This window comes from Hylobates moloch, unplaced genomic scaffold (genome assembly GCF_009828535.3).
Source record: "Hylobates moloch isolate HMO894 unplaced genomic scaffold, HMol_V3 SCAFFOLD_8, whole genome shotgun sequence".
NCBI lineage: Eukaryota > Metazoa > Chordata > Mammalia > Primates > Hylobatidae > Hylobates > Hylobates moloch.
In genome coordinates, this window is record NW_026652283.1 from 121,894,201 (window position 1) to 121,910,157 (window position 15,957).

The window sequence follows — 15,957 nt, forward strand, 5'->3', positions numbered from 1 at the left end:
ATTCATGCAACATGATCAGAAGATTATTTTTTAATAGGATCCTAAGGTGCTCTTGGAAATTAAGAAAAGATGACAAAAGTAAAAAAAATTTCTACAGAAATATTAGACAATGAAGTGGAGAAAAGCTCACTGGTAGTAGAACAAAAGAACCAGAAGACGGACACAACAGGAGACAGAAGGCAAGAACATCCGGAGTTCAGACCAGGAGATCCAACAGCCAATCAACAGAAGTAAAAGAAATACAGGAATACACAAAATGGAGACAATATTATTAAAGAAATAATCAAAGAAAAGTTTCTCAAACTAAAGGATATGCATTCTAGATCAAAAAAATCCCCCACAAAGGCCCAGCACAAGAATGAAACCAGCACTACACCAAGCTTATCACAGAATTCCAGCATGGTTGGCAAAAGGGAAAAATATTAAGAGTCGGTAATAAAGGTGAAGAGGATGGAGACACATCACATGCAAACAATGATAAGTGACAAGTGAATCAGTCTTATCAACAGCAGTCTGGAAGTGAGAAAACAATGGGAAATACCTTCAAGGAAAAATAATATTTGTGCTAGCATTTTACAGTCAGCTAAAATATTAGTCAAAGGTAACAGTATAAAAAGGTATGCTCAGACACTCATGGTGTCAAAAATTTTCCCTTTTATGTATCCTTTCCAGAAGCAGAACTCATCTGCATAATTTTTATAGCATTCAATTATACTGAAGTAATATATGTAGACTGCTTGGAAATATGAAGGCAAATACCAAAAGAAACAGATGATTTGAAAGTAGCTGTCTTTGAAAAATGGAAAAGGAAATGTACCGCAAAGGGTTGCTGGTTTCTCTTTGTTTTCATTGTGAATTTCATGGCACTGCCCATTAGTCTGTTTAAACAATAAATACGTATTCCTTTTATAACTCTCTCTCTCTATCTCCACACCCCTACCAAGTCCATGGGAGCTATCAAGGCAATTAAGAATAACCGGGCTGAGATTCTAGATTAACACTGACACCTAGAGAGATGAGTCTGGCATTTGAGGCCATTTTCCCACAAGGCTTTTATCAAATTTAGCAAACACTAAACAGGACAAAAATTGAGAAGCCTCAAAGAGAGAAGGGGGTCTGATAAAACCCCTACACTTTGTGCTGAGATTCAAAGAGCTGCATCCAGATTAAGGGAGAATCAGAAGTCATACTGACCCTCACAGGCCTATAGTCTAGTTTTAAATCATCTCAAATCCTGAAATTGGCTTAAGACAATCCCAGATTATGAGTACTACAAATACCCAAATCTGTTACGATGTTAACGACTGTTGAATCTGTATTCACTATTCTTTCAACTTTCTGTTTGCCAAGTTTTGAAATAAAAGGTGAAACCAAAAAGATCTAAAAGATCTACGATCTTAATGCTACCTTCAAACCACCTTGTCAACTCACTCGTCTAACGGCTTTTTTCTCATTCACAATAACTCGTCCTCATCCCAAGTAAATGCTAGGCATGAGAACATGCAGACTCCCTCAGGTTCCTACATTCCAGTGGATCACAGTGGGCACATCTCCCCTCCTGCAGTGCAGGCCCTGCTCCTATATTCGGATTCCTCTCCACTGACCTCTTACTAAAGGCAGGCATTACGGAGGTCAAACAAGGCTCTTAGGGTAAAAAATTTAGCAGCACCCACTCTTTGCCTGGTGGTGCCTCTTATGTTTTAACCCACGGCAGCTCTCTTGCTCCACCCTAACCTAGCCCTATCTTCGATCATCTTTTCTCCCATTTTTAATGGATCTCTTTCACTCAGCCTATCAGTCAGCCCCTCCCAAATGCCAGAAAAGGACATAAACAGACTTTGTTCATAGCTAAATTCCCTATAAGAGTACATTAGTTCTCCCTTATCCACGGGGGTTAAGCTCTAACACACGCCCGCGTCCCGCCCCCCCACTGCTCCCAGTGGATGACTGAATCCTGAGCTAGTACTGAACGGGTTATATAATGTTTTTTCCTATACATACATATACAATGAAGTTTTATTTACAAATTAGGCACAGATTAACAATAATGAAAACAAAATAGGGTAATTGTAACGATGTATTATAATAAAAATCATCAGGCACTGTGGCTGTAACTTTTGCAGTTTGGTGTGACTGCAACACTAGCATAGTTCTTCTTCATAATTTCAAGATTAGAAGATTTGTTCTCACTGCAGATCTTAGCAACTTCAGCATACAATTTTTTTCCTTTCCTTAAAGTGGAGAACTTTCACCTTTTCACTTAAAGCACCTTAAGGCTTTTCTGGCATACCTGAATTGCCAGCATCACCACTCTTGCACTTTAAGGCTGAAAATTAGGTCTGCCAAATTTAACTTGCCTTGCTTGCTTTTGGTCACTTGCTTTTTGTTATTTATTTATTCATATATAGCGGCAAGTCATGCTGCTAAATGCTGTAACAACCTTCACTGGCTTCTTTATAAGATAACATTTCTGGTGGATACGTCACCACAGTTGCTTAAGTTACTTTTCAGGAACTTGGGGCAGCACCCGTACAGTTCAAACAGGCTGCAACCACCAACTCTTCAACCAGGCCTGTGCAAATGCCCAAGAAGTGACCTTTTGACATCAGGCCACAATCTTCACCATCGGATCCTACTAGTGCCCGATTTTTTTGGTTTTTGGAGACTTAGTCCGTCGCCCAGGCTGGAGTGCAGTGGTGCAATCTTGGCTCAATAAAACCTCCGCCTCCCAGGTTCAAACAATTCTCCTGCCTCAGCCTCCCGAATCGCTGAGACTACAGGTGTGTGCCACCACACCCGGCTATTTTTTTTGTATTTTTAGTAGAGATGCGGTTTCACTACGTTGGCCAGGCTGGTCTCGAACTCCTGACCTCAGGTGATCCGCCCGCCTCAGCCTCCTAATAATGCTTGTTTTCTAAACATGCATTCCATGAACCCCAACTATGCTTGTGCAGATTACGTACTTCATTTTTCCCCACAGCTTAGATCACCCCACTTCCCTAACTGATAAATATCCCTAAACATTATCTTTGGGAATGAAGATTTGAGTACTCTTCTGCTTCCTAGCTGGGCTTCCCCGTGAATCAATCTTTTCCCTTTTGTAAAACCCATCATCACAGTGATTGGTTTAGGGTGTGTGGGCAAAAGATACCTATTTGGTATCAAGGACATTATTAAGTCAAATAAAGCCTACTTGAACACAAGCACTATGTGACAGTAAATCTGATAACAGAGACGGCTATACTAAGAAACCTTGAATGAGGCAAATTGTTTGCTATCTCCATTTCCTCATATCTCAATGATTCCTGCCCATTTCACTGAAAACTGCACTAAGTTCAGCAGTGACCTGATAGTGATCAAATCCAAAGTACATTTGCCCATTCTATCTTTCTTGAACTCTGTAGTTTTTAAAAATTCTGTCTTTAAAATTACTCCCTCCTAGATCTGAAAGGCAATTAAAAAATTACTCCTGGACAGGCTCGGTGGCTCACACCTGTAATCCTAACACTTTTGGAGGCCCAGCTGGGTAGATCACGAGATCAGGAGATTGAGACCATCCTGGCCAACATGGTGAAACCCTGTCTTTACTAAAAATACAAAAAAAAATTAGCTAGGCATGGTGGCATGTGCCTGTAGTCCCAGATACTTGGAAGGCTGAGGCAGGAGAATAGCTTGAACCCAGGAGGCAGACCTTGCAGTAAGCCGAGATCGCGTCACTGCACTCCAGCCTGGCGGGAGAGCGAGACTCCGTCTCAAAAAAAAAAAAAAAAAATTACTCCCTCCTTTGACTTCTACACTTGCTTTACTCCTTCTCCTGGCATTCTTCTCTCCCATGTCACTGGGTCCCTGCTCCCATCACCTGTCCTTGAATGCTGAACAACGCTCCTCCGTCACCACTCTTCATCCTAACCATGCCCGACATGGGATGACGTCCACACCTGTGACTTCACATGACCCCTATGGTCCTGACCCCCCAAATCATCATCTCTAGCCTTGAACAATCCAAGTTCCAGACTTGTATATCCAAATGTCTAACAGATATTTTCAATATGCCCAAATTTACAACTTTCCCTTAGAAACCTGTTCCTTTTCCTGTAGTCCTCACTTTGCTTAATAGCACTATGCATCCAAGTAACCAGTGTAAGAATCCAGCATTTCATCCTAGGTTCCTCCTGCTCACTCAGTGCCCACAGGTCCAACTGTTCTGTAAGTCCTACTGTTCTAAATTCTTCACACTTTGGCTCTTTTTTCTCCGACCACTTTCTATTGCTTCATCCATATTCTTAGAAATAACTCCCAAAATAACAAAATGCAAATGTAACTTTTTACCTATCAGAAGACTATCATATGAATCAACAGCAAAATAAATGTCTTACCTTTGCCCCCATATCCACAAGCTGCGTTGTAAATGTCTTTGAATAATTTTCTGTTCCATTGGACGACCACACTTCAACATAGGCCACTACATCTGAAAACAAGACATGAACATGAAATATACATTTGAAATTCCAGCATCCCCTGCCCAACAGATTTTGTTCTATTTATATTTAGGAGTAAACTGAGGCCGGCATGGTGGCTCACGCCTGTAATCCCAGCACTTTCGGAGGTGGAGGCTGATGGATCCACAAAGTCAGGGGTTTGAGACCAGCCAGGCCAACACGATGAAAACCCGTCTCTACTAAAAGATACAAAATTAGCAGGGCATGGTGGCGGGCACCTGTAATCCTAGCTACTGGGAGGCTGAGGCAGGAGAATCGCTTGAACCCGGGAGGTGGAGGTTGCAGTGAGCCGAGATTGCGCCACTGCACTCCAGCCTGGGTGACAGGGCGAGACTCTGTCTCAAAAAAAAAAAAAAAAGAGTAAACCAAAAATTTATTCTACTGGCCAGGTGTGGTGACTCATGCTGTAATTCCAGCACTCTGGAAAGCCAAGGCAGTAGGATCACTTGGGGGCAGGAGTTTGAGACCAGCCTGGGCAACATAGTGAAACCCTGTCTCTACAAAATTTTTTTTTTTAATTAGCCAGGAATGGTGTCGAGCGGCTGTAGTCCCAGCTACTGGGTGGGAAATTGGGGTGGGGAGGGTGGAGAAGCTGAGGTGGGAGAATCCCTCGAGCCCAGGAGGTAGAAGCTGAGTTATGATCGCACCATTGCACTCCAGCCTGGGCAACAGAGCAAGACCTTGCCTCAAAAATAAGAAAAGTAAATTAAGTTTCTTCTGCTGGCTGAGTAAAGTAGCTCATGCCTGTAATCCCAGCACTTTGGAAGGTGGACGCGGGAGGATTGCTTGAGGCTAGGAATTCAAGATCAGCGTTGGCAACATAGTGAGACCCTGGCTCTACAAAAAGATAATAAATTAGAAAATAAAAATAAAAATAACTGGGCATAATAGTGCCTGTAGTCCCAAGTTACTCAGGAAGCTGAAGCAGAATTGCTTGAGCTATTACGTGATCACGTCACTGCACTCCAACCAGGGCAACAGAGTAAGACTCTGTCTCATAAATAAATTTCTACTAAAAGCCTATTCAAAATAGCTTCAGTGGAATTTATTAAAATTTTCAGCAAAGAACAACTGTACCCATACATGACAGTTTACATTCCTAAAATTAGATGCTTTCCCCAAATTCTTAGGCTTAATTTTTCTAGTGCAGAAGCCTGTTTTCTGTAAAGGGACAGATGGTGAATATTTTAGGCTTTGTGGCCAATACAGTATGTGTCACAACTACTCAACTTCATGGTTGCGGCACAAACATAACCATAGATAATATATTAATGGGCCAGCCTGTGTTCCAACAAAACTTTATGGAGAAGGAAATGTGAATGTGATATACTTTTTCACTTGTCCTTCTTTTTTTTAAAATCACTTAAAAATGTAAAAGACATTCTTAGCTTGTAGACCCTACAAAAACAGGCAGCAGGCTAGATATGGCCTGGGGGGCACAGTCTGTGGACCCCTGTTTTAGTGGATATCCTCTTCTCAAAACCTGATGTTTAAAAGAATTTTCCAGGTGTGCCATTGGTCAATGACTGCGCGTAACGCTAACGGAAAACCAGGTTAATTTAACAAAATACTAACATTAGAAAAACAGCCACATCTGATTACAGTTTGTAAAAAGCCTCTAGTCTTTTCTTTTGACTATAAAGTTTTGACTCCAGGCCCCACAATACAGGCCTCTTTTTTCACACGGTCAAACTCTACAAGACATGTGTCCGCTATTCCCTCTCCTGGGCTCTTCCAGGTGCACAGAGGGCGGGACTGGGTGCGGAATCATATACTGGTAAGGGCAGGAGCTCCGGTCTAAGGTCCTATCAGCACTGACTAGCCACACACAGGAGGAGAGGCACCTAAACTCCAATGCCTTAGTTTCCGCCTGTAAAATGATGTAGAGAGTTGATAGAGCGGTTAAAAAATCAGACAATACCATACTAGCCTAAGCACAGCGCCTGGCACACAAAGACTCCGCAGTAAAAGGCGGCTCCTATTATTGGAACAATTAGCATAGAAACTCAACTGCTGCCCCTCCAGGTGGGCCTCAGAGGGGGTCGAACAGGACCAGACCCAGGAGGGCCGCACAGCAACCTCCGGAGGGCAGGACTGTGCGTGCCTGTGAGCCCCGGATCCAGGGACTAAGGCAGCAGGGGTGAGAGCAGGTAGGGGGAAGGCGGGATTTGGGGGACAGGCAGAATGGGGGAGGGAGCAGGCAGCGGGGGATTGAGGGAGACTAGCAGCACGGGGGAGGAAGCAGGCAGTCGGGGGCTTGGGGGGACAGGGAGCACGGGAGAGGAAGCAGGCAGCCGGGGGTTTTGGGGGGACAGGCAGCGGGGGAGAAAGCAGGCAGCACGGGGTTTTGGTGGGACAGGCAGCGGGGGAGGAAGGAGGCGGCAGGGGGTCTGGGAGAGACAGGCAGCGAGAGAGGGGCGAGCGGGGCTCCTCCCACGGGACCCCCCGAGTGCTCCCGCGACCAGGGGTGCCGGTCCTCAAACTCCGCAGCTGCTGGAGCAGGGAGCAGGAAGTCCCTCACCTTTCAGGATGTGGGCCGCCATGACAGACGGCGGGATCCGGCCAGCTGGACTGCGCGGTGCTTGCGAGCCTGGCGGCGCGGGCTAGTACTGGGCATGCGCGGGGAGAGCGCGCGCCTTCACCGCGCTCCGCTGAATCCGCGTTTCCGGGATTTCTCTAGGTGAGGCGGAAGACTGCAGGAAGCTGAGTCCCCGGGGAGAGGGCCGGGTTCCGCCTCGCCGCCCCTCTGGCTGCCGGGCCGTGGGTTTTTTTCTCTTCCTGAGAGTAACAAGGACGACGGCTCCTAACCCCTGAATTAGCCTTCTGTTTCCATTAGTGACTTTGAAGCTACCCGGCGCCTCATGTGGGCTCCTTTGAGCTGAGGATCAGGAAGGGGAGGGGCACAGTCCTTGCCTCGCGGGCGCGGCGGGACCCCCGCGGAGGGCTTCGTGCCGACTTTCGGCTCCGTTATGCTCCCAAGTCCGACACCACCTGGGGCTGGCGCGCCATGTTACTGTTCGGGGCCCGACCCACCGCCCTGCTTGCTCCGGGGACCCGGACCTCTGGTCCTGGAGATTGGGGACCCCGAGACCTCAGACCCCACGGAGGTGACCCTGAGACCTCAGACCCCACGTGGGGACCCCAAGGCTTCAGACCCCCACAGGAGGACACCAAGACCTCAGACCCCGCAGGGTGACCCCGAGATCTCAGACCCTTGCAGGAGGACCTCGATACCTCAGCCCCAGTAAGGGCGTGAATGAGACTTCGGCTCCCTGAGGCAGCACATCCCTGTGGGGGCATCCCAGGACTCAGGTCACCGCAGGGTGAACCCAAACCTCACATTCAGGCAGTCCCCAGGCCGCCGATCGGCCGGGCACTACCCACTATCTCGGCCACCCCCCTGGAGCTCAAAGGCTTGGCCCTCCAGCTGCTCCGCCCTACCGGCTCCCAGGCTCAAACCTCCCGCCCGCGGATCCCCGCCCCGGGAAGCAACCCGATGCGGGGGAGGTTACCTGACTAGTCCAAGGTGATACAGCTGGTAACTGATGGAGATGTTGATACTGAAATTCATGTACTTTTAGTTACTTCTATTGAATCTAGAGGTAGAATACATGTACAAGAATATCAACTTCCGTCTACTCAAGTCTATGTTTCATCTGTTTATTCATTCACTCTCAGCTCATAATAGGATCCAGTGAGCCCTCTGTGGTTCTGAAGAATTGCCTTGAGTATATGCAGCCTCAAAAAACCCACTTCCTAGGCTCAGTCTTTGATCAATATTTATCATTATCACAAGTTATTGCTCTAATAAACTAGTCTGGAAATAGGGTGTTATGGTTTACTTGGGAGTGTGAGTTCAGGTCATCATTGAAGACTCACGTACTTTTACTGAGAAAGTGACATTGATCTCTGTAGGTTTAGAATTTAATGATATGATGAAGTATATAAACCAATTACTTTTGGTCAAGATGGTAAAAAAAGTTTAGTATTTGATAGATTCTTCAGCTCCATGATCACAAATATTTTCTCCTAGGATTTCTTCCAGAAATATTGCTGTTTTAGGTTGTATGTTAGGTCTAGGATCTACTTTTTTTTTTTTCCCCCCCCAGGCAGGGTCTCATTCGGTTGCCCAGGCTGGAATACAATGGTGTGATCACAGCTCACTGCATCCTCAACCTCCTGGGCTCAAAGGATAAGATCTACTTTTAATTAATTTTTGTATACAGTATGGGATAGGGACCAAAGTTCATTTTTTTTGCATGTGTACATATCCAAATGTTGCAGTATCATTTGTTAAAAGCTTATTTTTGTCTCTACTGCATTTCCTTTGTGCTTACCTCAAAATCTGTGTCGCACATGTATGTGTTTCGTTTTAGGCTTCCTATTGTGTTCCATTGAGCTATTTCCCTTTTTGCCGCCAGCACCATGCTGTTTTGATTATTGTAGCTATATAAATATGTGATGAAATCACGTAGTTTATGTCCTACAACTTTTTTTTTATTTTTCAAGGTTATTTTGTGTCTTCTAGATTCTTCAGATTTCCTTGTAAATCTTAGAGTCGACTTGTCATTTTGCACAAAAAAAGACTGCTGGGATTTTGATTGAGATTGTGTTGACTCTACAGATCAATTTGAGGAGAATTGACATTTTAACCATATTGCATCTTCTGACCCATTAACATTTAGGTCTTTTAAAATTTCTCTGGCCGGACGCGGTGGCTCACGCCTGTAATCCCAACACTTTGGGAGGCCAAGGCGGGCGGATCATGAGGTCAGGAGATCAAGACCATCCTGGCTAACACAGTGAAACCCCGTCTCTACTAAAAATACAAAAAATTAGCCGGGCGTGGTGGCATGTGCCTGTAGCCCCAGCTACTTGGAAGGCTGAGGCGGGAGAATGGCGTGAACCCGGGAGGCAGAGCTTGCAGTGAGCAGAGATCTTGCCACTGCACTCCACCTGGGGCAACAGAGTGACACTCCATCTAAAAAAAAAAAAAAAAAAACTCGTAAAACTTTTGTTAGATTTTAACCTAAGTATTTTTTTTATTTTTTTGTTTGTTTGTTTGTTTGTTTGTTTGTTTTTTGAGACAGGATCTCACTCTGTCACCCAGGCTGGAGTGCAATGGTGTGATCATGGCTCAACGTGAAGCCTCGACCCTCCTGGGCTCAAGCTATCCTCCCACCTGAAACTCCTGAGTAGCTGGGACTACAAGTGCACACGACCATGCCCAGTTAATTTTTTAAATTCTTTGTAGAGGTGGGGGTCCCACTATGCTGCCCAGGCTGGTCTCGAACTCCTGGGCCCAAGGAATCCTCCCACCTCAGCTTCCCAAAGTGTAGGGATTACAGGCATGAGCCACTGTGCAAGGTCTTGTGTTTTTTGATAATATTGTAAATGGTGATTTTTCTCATTTTTGTTTCTAATTGTTGCTAATATATGGAAATATAGTTGATATCTGCAATTGATCTTATGTCCTGAAAACTTGCTAAATCTGCTTAATAATTTTTTGTACATTCAAAGTGATGGTCTACAGGTAGTCATATTGTCTATGTTGGAAGGAAAGCTTTTCCTCGTTCTATGTGGGTCCTGTGTTTGAGGACCTGCAAATTAACTGATAACAATAGGTTAACAGGAGAAAAGACAAGGTTTAGAGTAACTCACTAAATAGAAATAAAAGTTTATAGATCCACTTAACAAAATGTGTTGGGAGATTTTGGAGTTTCAGTAGGAAGTTGTGGAAGGTTCTTTTGGGCTTTTGCATGCCTATGAGAATGGGCAATCTGTCTCTACAGGAGTGGAATTCACAGGAAACTTCCTCAGAGGGAGGCCAATGGCAGCTGTATTTTCTGGAGGCTCTGCTTTAGTGAAATATAGGGAAGTTCAAATAAAATTTCTTGCTGCGTCTTTCTTAGGTCAAATATTTTCATAGTAAAATAATCTTTGTACCAACTTTTAGGGCCTCAATGGTCCACACATTTCTCCATCTGAAACTTCCCCAGAAATTTCATTTAAAAAAAAAAGAAGCTAAGTTGATTACCGTGGGGAGACGATTTGAGTTAGAAATTGTAAGATGAGAGATCTGCAAAAGGGGGAAAAACATAGATTAGAACAAGGAAACAAAAACAATAATTAATGTTCAGAGCAGATGATAAACCCAGCCTAGAGGGCAAGCCAGTTATGAAATTTTCTAGATCTTGGGCTCCAGCCATCTTTAGTGAAGATGGTAGTGGTAGGTAGTGTCGCCATCATGGTTATTTCCTGGAGCACAGTCTGGAAGATGCAGGTGTTCTGGGGAAATATTTGAAGGACCCAAGTGTTGTGATAAGTCTTTTGAAGTTTCTATCTAGACATCCAGCTTCAGCTTGCAAGGCTTTGAGAAGGAAGCAGTTTTAGTTCTCAGTGACATCAACTCAGTAGAGTGGGAGGAAAATTGGAAATACTCATTACTGACAAAATGTGTAAGATAGCAGGATCCAGGTTTCCTTTTTTTGGTTTTTGTTTGTTTGTTTGTTTTTGAGACAGAGTTTCACTCTTGTTGCCGAGGCTGCAGTGCAGTGGTATAATCTCAGCTCACTGCAACCTCTGCCTCCTGGATTCAAGTGATTCTCCTGCCTCAGCCTCCCAAGTAGCTGGGATTATGGGCTAATTTTGTGTTTGTAGTACAGATGGGGTTTCTCCATGTTGGTCAGGCTGGTCTCGAACTCCTGACCTCGGGTGATTCCCCGGCCTCGGCCTCCCAAAGTGCTAGGATTACGGGCGTGAGCCACCATGCCTGGCCAGCAGGATCCAGCTTTTAAAAAGGTAAAAAAATTGCTCAAAGACAATGAACAAGACTAGAGTCTGATAACTCACACAACTGGGTTATAGTTTGCCATTGAAAGATAAAATTTCTCTGTATAATTACTACCACTGAGATCAAAGATAGACAAAGTAAGATTACTCTTGTTTACAAAATGAGTCTTGTCTCATTAAATTTGGCCTGATCATTTACATAAGTCCAGCAAGAATGATAATTCACCACAAGAGCCTTTTTAAGTTTGCTTGGCTGGAACTTTTATAAGGAATCTCAGATTAGACTTCTTTTTTTTTTTTTTTTTTTTTTGAGACGGAGTCTCGCCCTGTCGCCCAGGCTGGAGTGCAGTGGGGCAATCTCGGCTCACTGCAAGCTCCGCCTCCCGGGTTCACGCCATTCTCCTGCCTCAGCCTCTCTGAGTAGCTGGGACTACAGGCGCCCGCCACCACACCCGGCTAATTTTTTTGTATTTTTTAGTAGAGACGGGGTTTCACTGTGGTCTCGATCTCCTGACCTCGTGATCCGCCTGCCTCGGCCTCCCAAAGTGCTGGGATTACAAGCGTGAGCCACCGCGCCCGGCCTAGACTTCTAAGACTACACCTACACAGCCAGGTGTGGTGGCTGACGCCTGTAATCCCAGCACTTTGGGAAGCTGAGGCGGGCGGATCACAGGATCAGGAGTTCGAGACCATCCTGCCTAACCCGCAGAAACCCCGTCTTTACTAAAAATACAAAAAAATTAGCCAGGCTTGGTGGTGGGTGTCTGTAGTCCCATCTACTTGGGAAGCTGAGGCAGGAGAATGGCATGAACCCGGGCAGTGGAGCTTGCAGTGAACCGAGATTGTGCCACTGCACTCCAGCCTGGGCGACAGAGCGAGACTCCATCTCAAAAAAAAACAGACTACACCTACACTATCTGTAGTTTCAGACAGAGAAATGTGGGGATGCATTCAGACCCTAAAACTTTTGCTCTTCTTGAGGTTTCCAAAACATCTTAAGGCCCTGGGCCTGCCACTAAGTGACCCATCTTACTCACCTGTAAGCCTGAAACCCTGTAAGTCAGGTAAGGCACCAGGTCAATTATTTCAAGAGAGCTTTGTAAGCATTGGCTCCATCAAGTCAACCTTAGTTTCTTAAAAAGGTCTGGTCACATCTAATTCTATGCACATCAGCCTCAAATATGACATTCCAGTCAAAGTCTTGGTAATATAATAAATTTTTCCAAGTAATGTCCTTTTTTAAGGAGAACAGATTCTTCTTGAATTTATGCAAACAACTATATTGCCATGAGAATAGGAATATTCAATAAGAATTGACAAATTTTAGAGGAAGCAGGAGGGAGAAAAAGATAAATTTTTCATTTCTACTTATGAAAGTTTATTAAATTGTTATCAGTTATGGATAGCTTAAGAGAAAAGAGAAATCAAAGGATGTATCACAACAGTTTGGGGTTTTCAGTTATTTCCCCAGAACACTTGCATCTTCCAGGCTCTGCTGCAGAAAATAACCATGACTCCAACACTACCACTACTATCCTCACGAAAGACGGACACCACGTCTAGTAAACCTCATGACTGGCTTGCCCTCTGGACTTAAAAACTGGGTTTATATTCTGCTCTGAACGTTAATTATTGTTTTTATTTTGCTTCCTTGTTCTAATCTATGTTTTTTCCCTTATATTCAGGACATAGAACTTTCAAGAACCAGCAATGTTTCAAACAAAGGCCATTTAAAAAATCATAACCATTGTTTATCAGTCACCTCAGTTCATATGATTAATTCTGGTCTTGCTTGATCTTGGATTAGCAGTGTCATGAACCCATCAGCTTTTCAACTAGAGTTCTAGAAATCCTTCCTCAGTGGAGTGGTATGAGATTAAAGTTATTTAAGCAATGTCATCAGAAGGTTGTACCCCACAGTACTGTTATAGGCCTTTCCATGGGTCTTAGAGACACAGTCCTTTTTGTTGAAGATGAAGTATTCTGGCTAATAACTAATCGCAAGAGCTTTCAGGAAAGTATCGGAGTAAAATAATAACTGTGAATGACAAAAAGCCTAAAATGGCCATGGTAAAGATCGGATGATGGTTTATTTTAATTCAGTTAACAAGGAAAATCAGTTTTTTGTGGCATACATTTAAAATCATAACTGGAATTATGACCGACAATATTATACCAGGACATATTATGGTTATCAAGCGCATTGCCAAATTTCTGGGAACTTCATTCAGTTTCTGAAATAATAACATTTATCCATGCAAATACCACCTAAGGAAGGTTAAGTATCTTTTCTTGACAGTGAGTGCCTCCCATGCAATTTAACATATTGAATAAACCTAATTAGTTTAACGTCTCTCTTTTTATGAAATGAGAGAACAAATATTTTGAGATTTTCTAGGGGCCTTTGGAAAATCTCAAAGTCAGTTCAAAGTTAAAAGAATTTCATTTAGAATTTCATTTGGGGAAGTTGTCAAAAATGCCAAAAGCTTTGAACACTTGATTAAATAGGATCACAGGTCACTGTGAAACAACATTTAATTATCCATTTAATTAAAGTGACAATAAAAATAGCTATAGGAGATTGTATGATTGTAAGAAAAAAATAGCTTTCTTTTTAAGGTGACAAGATTTAGTTCTCTTAAATAATCAAAGACATGATAAAGCACCAGAAATTATTCTAATAAAACACACACAGTCACTGATTTCTAGGTGGTATTAATGAAAAAAATATTCTTAAAGTTGTTGAAATAGTAAAGACTTTTTTTTAATTTAAGACAGGAGTTTTATTATTACTCAAATCAGTCTCCCCAAGGAGCATCCAGGGATCAGAGTTTTGAAGGATAACTTGGTGGGCCAGGGGCAGCCAGTGAGTCAAGAGTGTTGATTGGTCGGGTTGGATATGAAATCATAGGGAGTCAAAGTAGTCTTCCTGTGCTGAGTCAGTTCCTGGGTGGTGGCCACAAGATCAGATGAGCCAGTTTATCCATCTGGGTAGTGCCAGCTGATCCATCAAGTGCAGGGTCTGCAAAATATCTCAAGCACTGTTTTTAGGAACAGTTTAGGGAGGCTCAGAATCTTGTGACCTCCAACTGCATGACTCCTAAACCATAATTTCTAATCTTGTGGCTAATTTGTGAGTCCTACAAGGGCAGTCTAGTCCCTAGGCAAGAAGGAGGTTTGTTTTGGGAAAGGACAGTTATTCTCTTGGTTGTAAACTATAAACACTAAGCTAAGTTCCTCCCAAAGTTAGTTCAGCCTATGCTTGGGAATGAACAAGGACAGCTTGGAGGTTAGAAGCAAGATGGAGTTGGTTAGATCAGATCTCCTTCACTGTCCCAGTTACAATTTTGCAGTGGCGGTTTCAATCCCTCCCTTTGGTTTGTTTGTTTTTGGTGCGATTTCGGCTCACCACAACCTCCACCTCCTGGGTTCAAGCAATTCTCCTGCCTCAGCCTCCCGAGTAGCTTTGACTACAGGCATGTGTCACCATGCCTGGCTAATTTGTTGTATTTTTAGTAGAGACGGGGTTTCACCATGTTGGCCAGGCTGGTCTCGAACTCCTGACCTCAAGTGATCCACCTGTCTTGGCCTCCCAAAATGTTGGGATTATAACCATGAGCCACTGCTCCCAGCCTGCCTTTGGATTTTATAACACCTTAATCTTAAGGTGTTGGCTAATGAAGATTGAAAAAGGGCAAAGGCTGCTCTAACTTATTCCTGCTGATCAGAGTCATAGTAGGGGTAGGTGTTGACCCCAAAGTGAGAGAAGTGAAACCGCTTTGTAACTGTGAGCGTACTCATGCAGGCCTGGCTGGGGTTGCAAGGCTTGCATGGCAAAGGCATTAGTATTAACATCTATAGTTTTAGTACTGCATTTGAGGGAACAGTGACTATCAGGTAGATAATGAATACTAGCGTGAGGAGTGCAATTCCCAGTTTCAAAAGTAAAGATTTGAAAGCATTAGTTTGGGGACTTATAGCCCACAAAGAATTTAGGATTTAGTCCAACTAAAGAAAAAATTCAAGAACAGCTAACAACAGGTGTACTATAAGTTTGGTTTTTTTTTTAGATGGAGTGTCACTCTGTTGCCAGGCTGATGTGTAGTGGTGAGATCTGGGCTCACTGCAACCTCCACCTCACGGGTTCAAGCAATTCTCCTGCCTCAGTCTCCCGAGTAGCTGGGACTACAGGTGCAGACCACCAGGCCCAGCTAATTTTTGTATGTTTAATAGAGATGGGAGTTCTCCATGTTGGCCAGGATGGTATCAATCTCTTAACCTCGTGATCCAACTGCCTCGGCCTTCCAAAGTGCTGGGATTACAGCGGTGAGCCACCACGCCCAGCCTGTAAGTCTTCTTTAAGTGTAATTTTTCTCTTCCCAATCCTCATTTTTATTAAAAACAAATAATGATAGGACTGATTGGTTTGCAAAATAAATTTTATTGTACTTGGTCTGGTTATTTGCATAAAACACAGCAAAAATAATTATTTTTCACATAGGATTTTTAAATTGGCTTTGATGGAACTCTGTTCTGTAAGGAATCTCAGATAAGACTTTTTAAAAGCTGAGCCCTGCCATGGGTTTATACCCTCAAATACCTATGAGTTAGGTAAATTCTTCTTCTGTTGAAGTGCCAAGATAACTTGGGGCTCCTCGGCCTGTTA

The 15,957-nt window shown here is 43.7% G+C and overlaps 1 protein-coding gene across 6 annotated transcripts in view; it reads right to left on the bottom strand.

Moving 5' to 3' along the window:
* MCPH1 (microcephalin 1) overlaps nt 1-8,128 on the bottom strand; it is a 238,303-nt gene extending 230,175 nt beyond the window's left edge. For 3 of the 6 annotated variants that reach the window (XM_032162515.2, XM_058442966.1, XM_032162511.2), the window contains exons 1-2: nt 7,021-7,300; nt 4,377-4,468 (exon numbers count right to left, since the gene is read on the bottom strand). In XM_032162515.2, the coding sequence (XP_032018406.1) occupies nt 4,377-4,468; nt 7,021-7,042 (114 nt within the window). In that variant the 5' untranslated portion in view covers nt 7,043-7,300. Of the gene's footprint in view, nt 1-4,376; nt 4,469-7,020; nt 7,302-8,011 lie in introns of those variants that run through there. The other 3 variants (XR_009214583.1, XM_032162513.2, XM_058442965.1) reach the window with 2 other exon arrangements.
* Nucleotides 8,129-15,957: the final 7,829 nt, after the last annotated feature.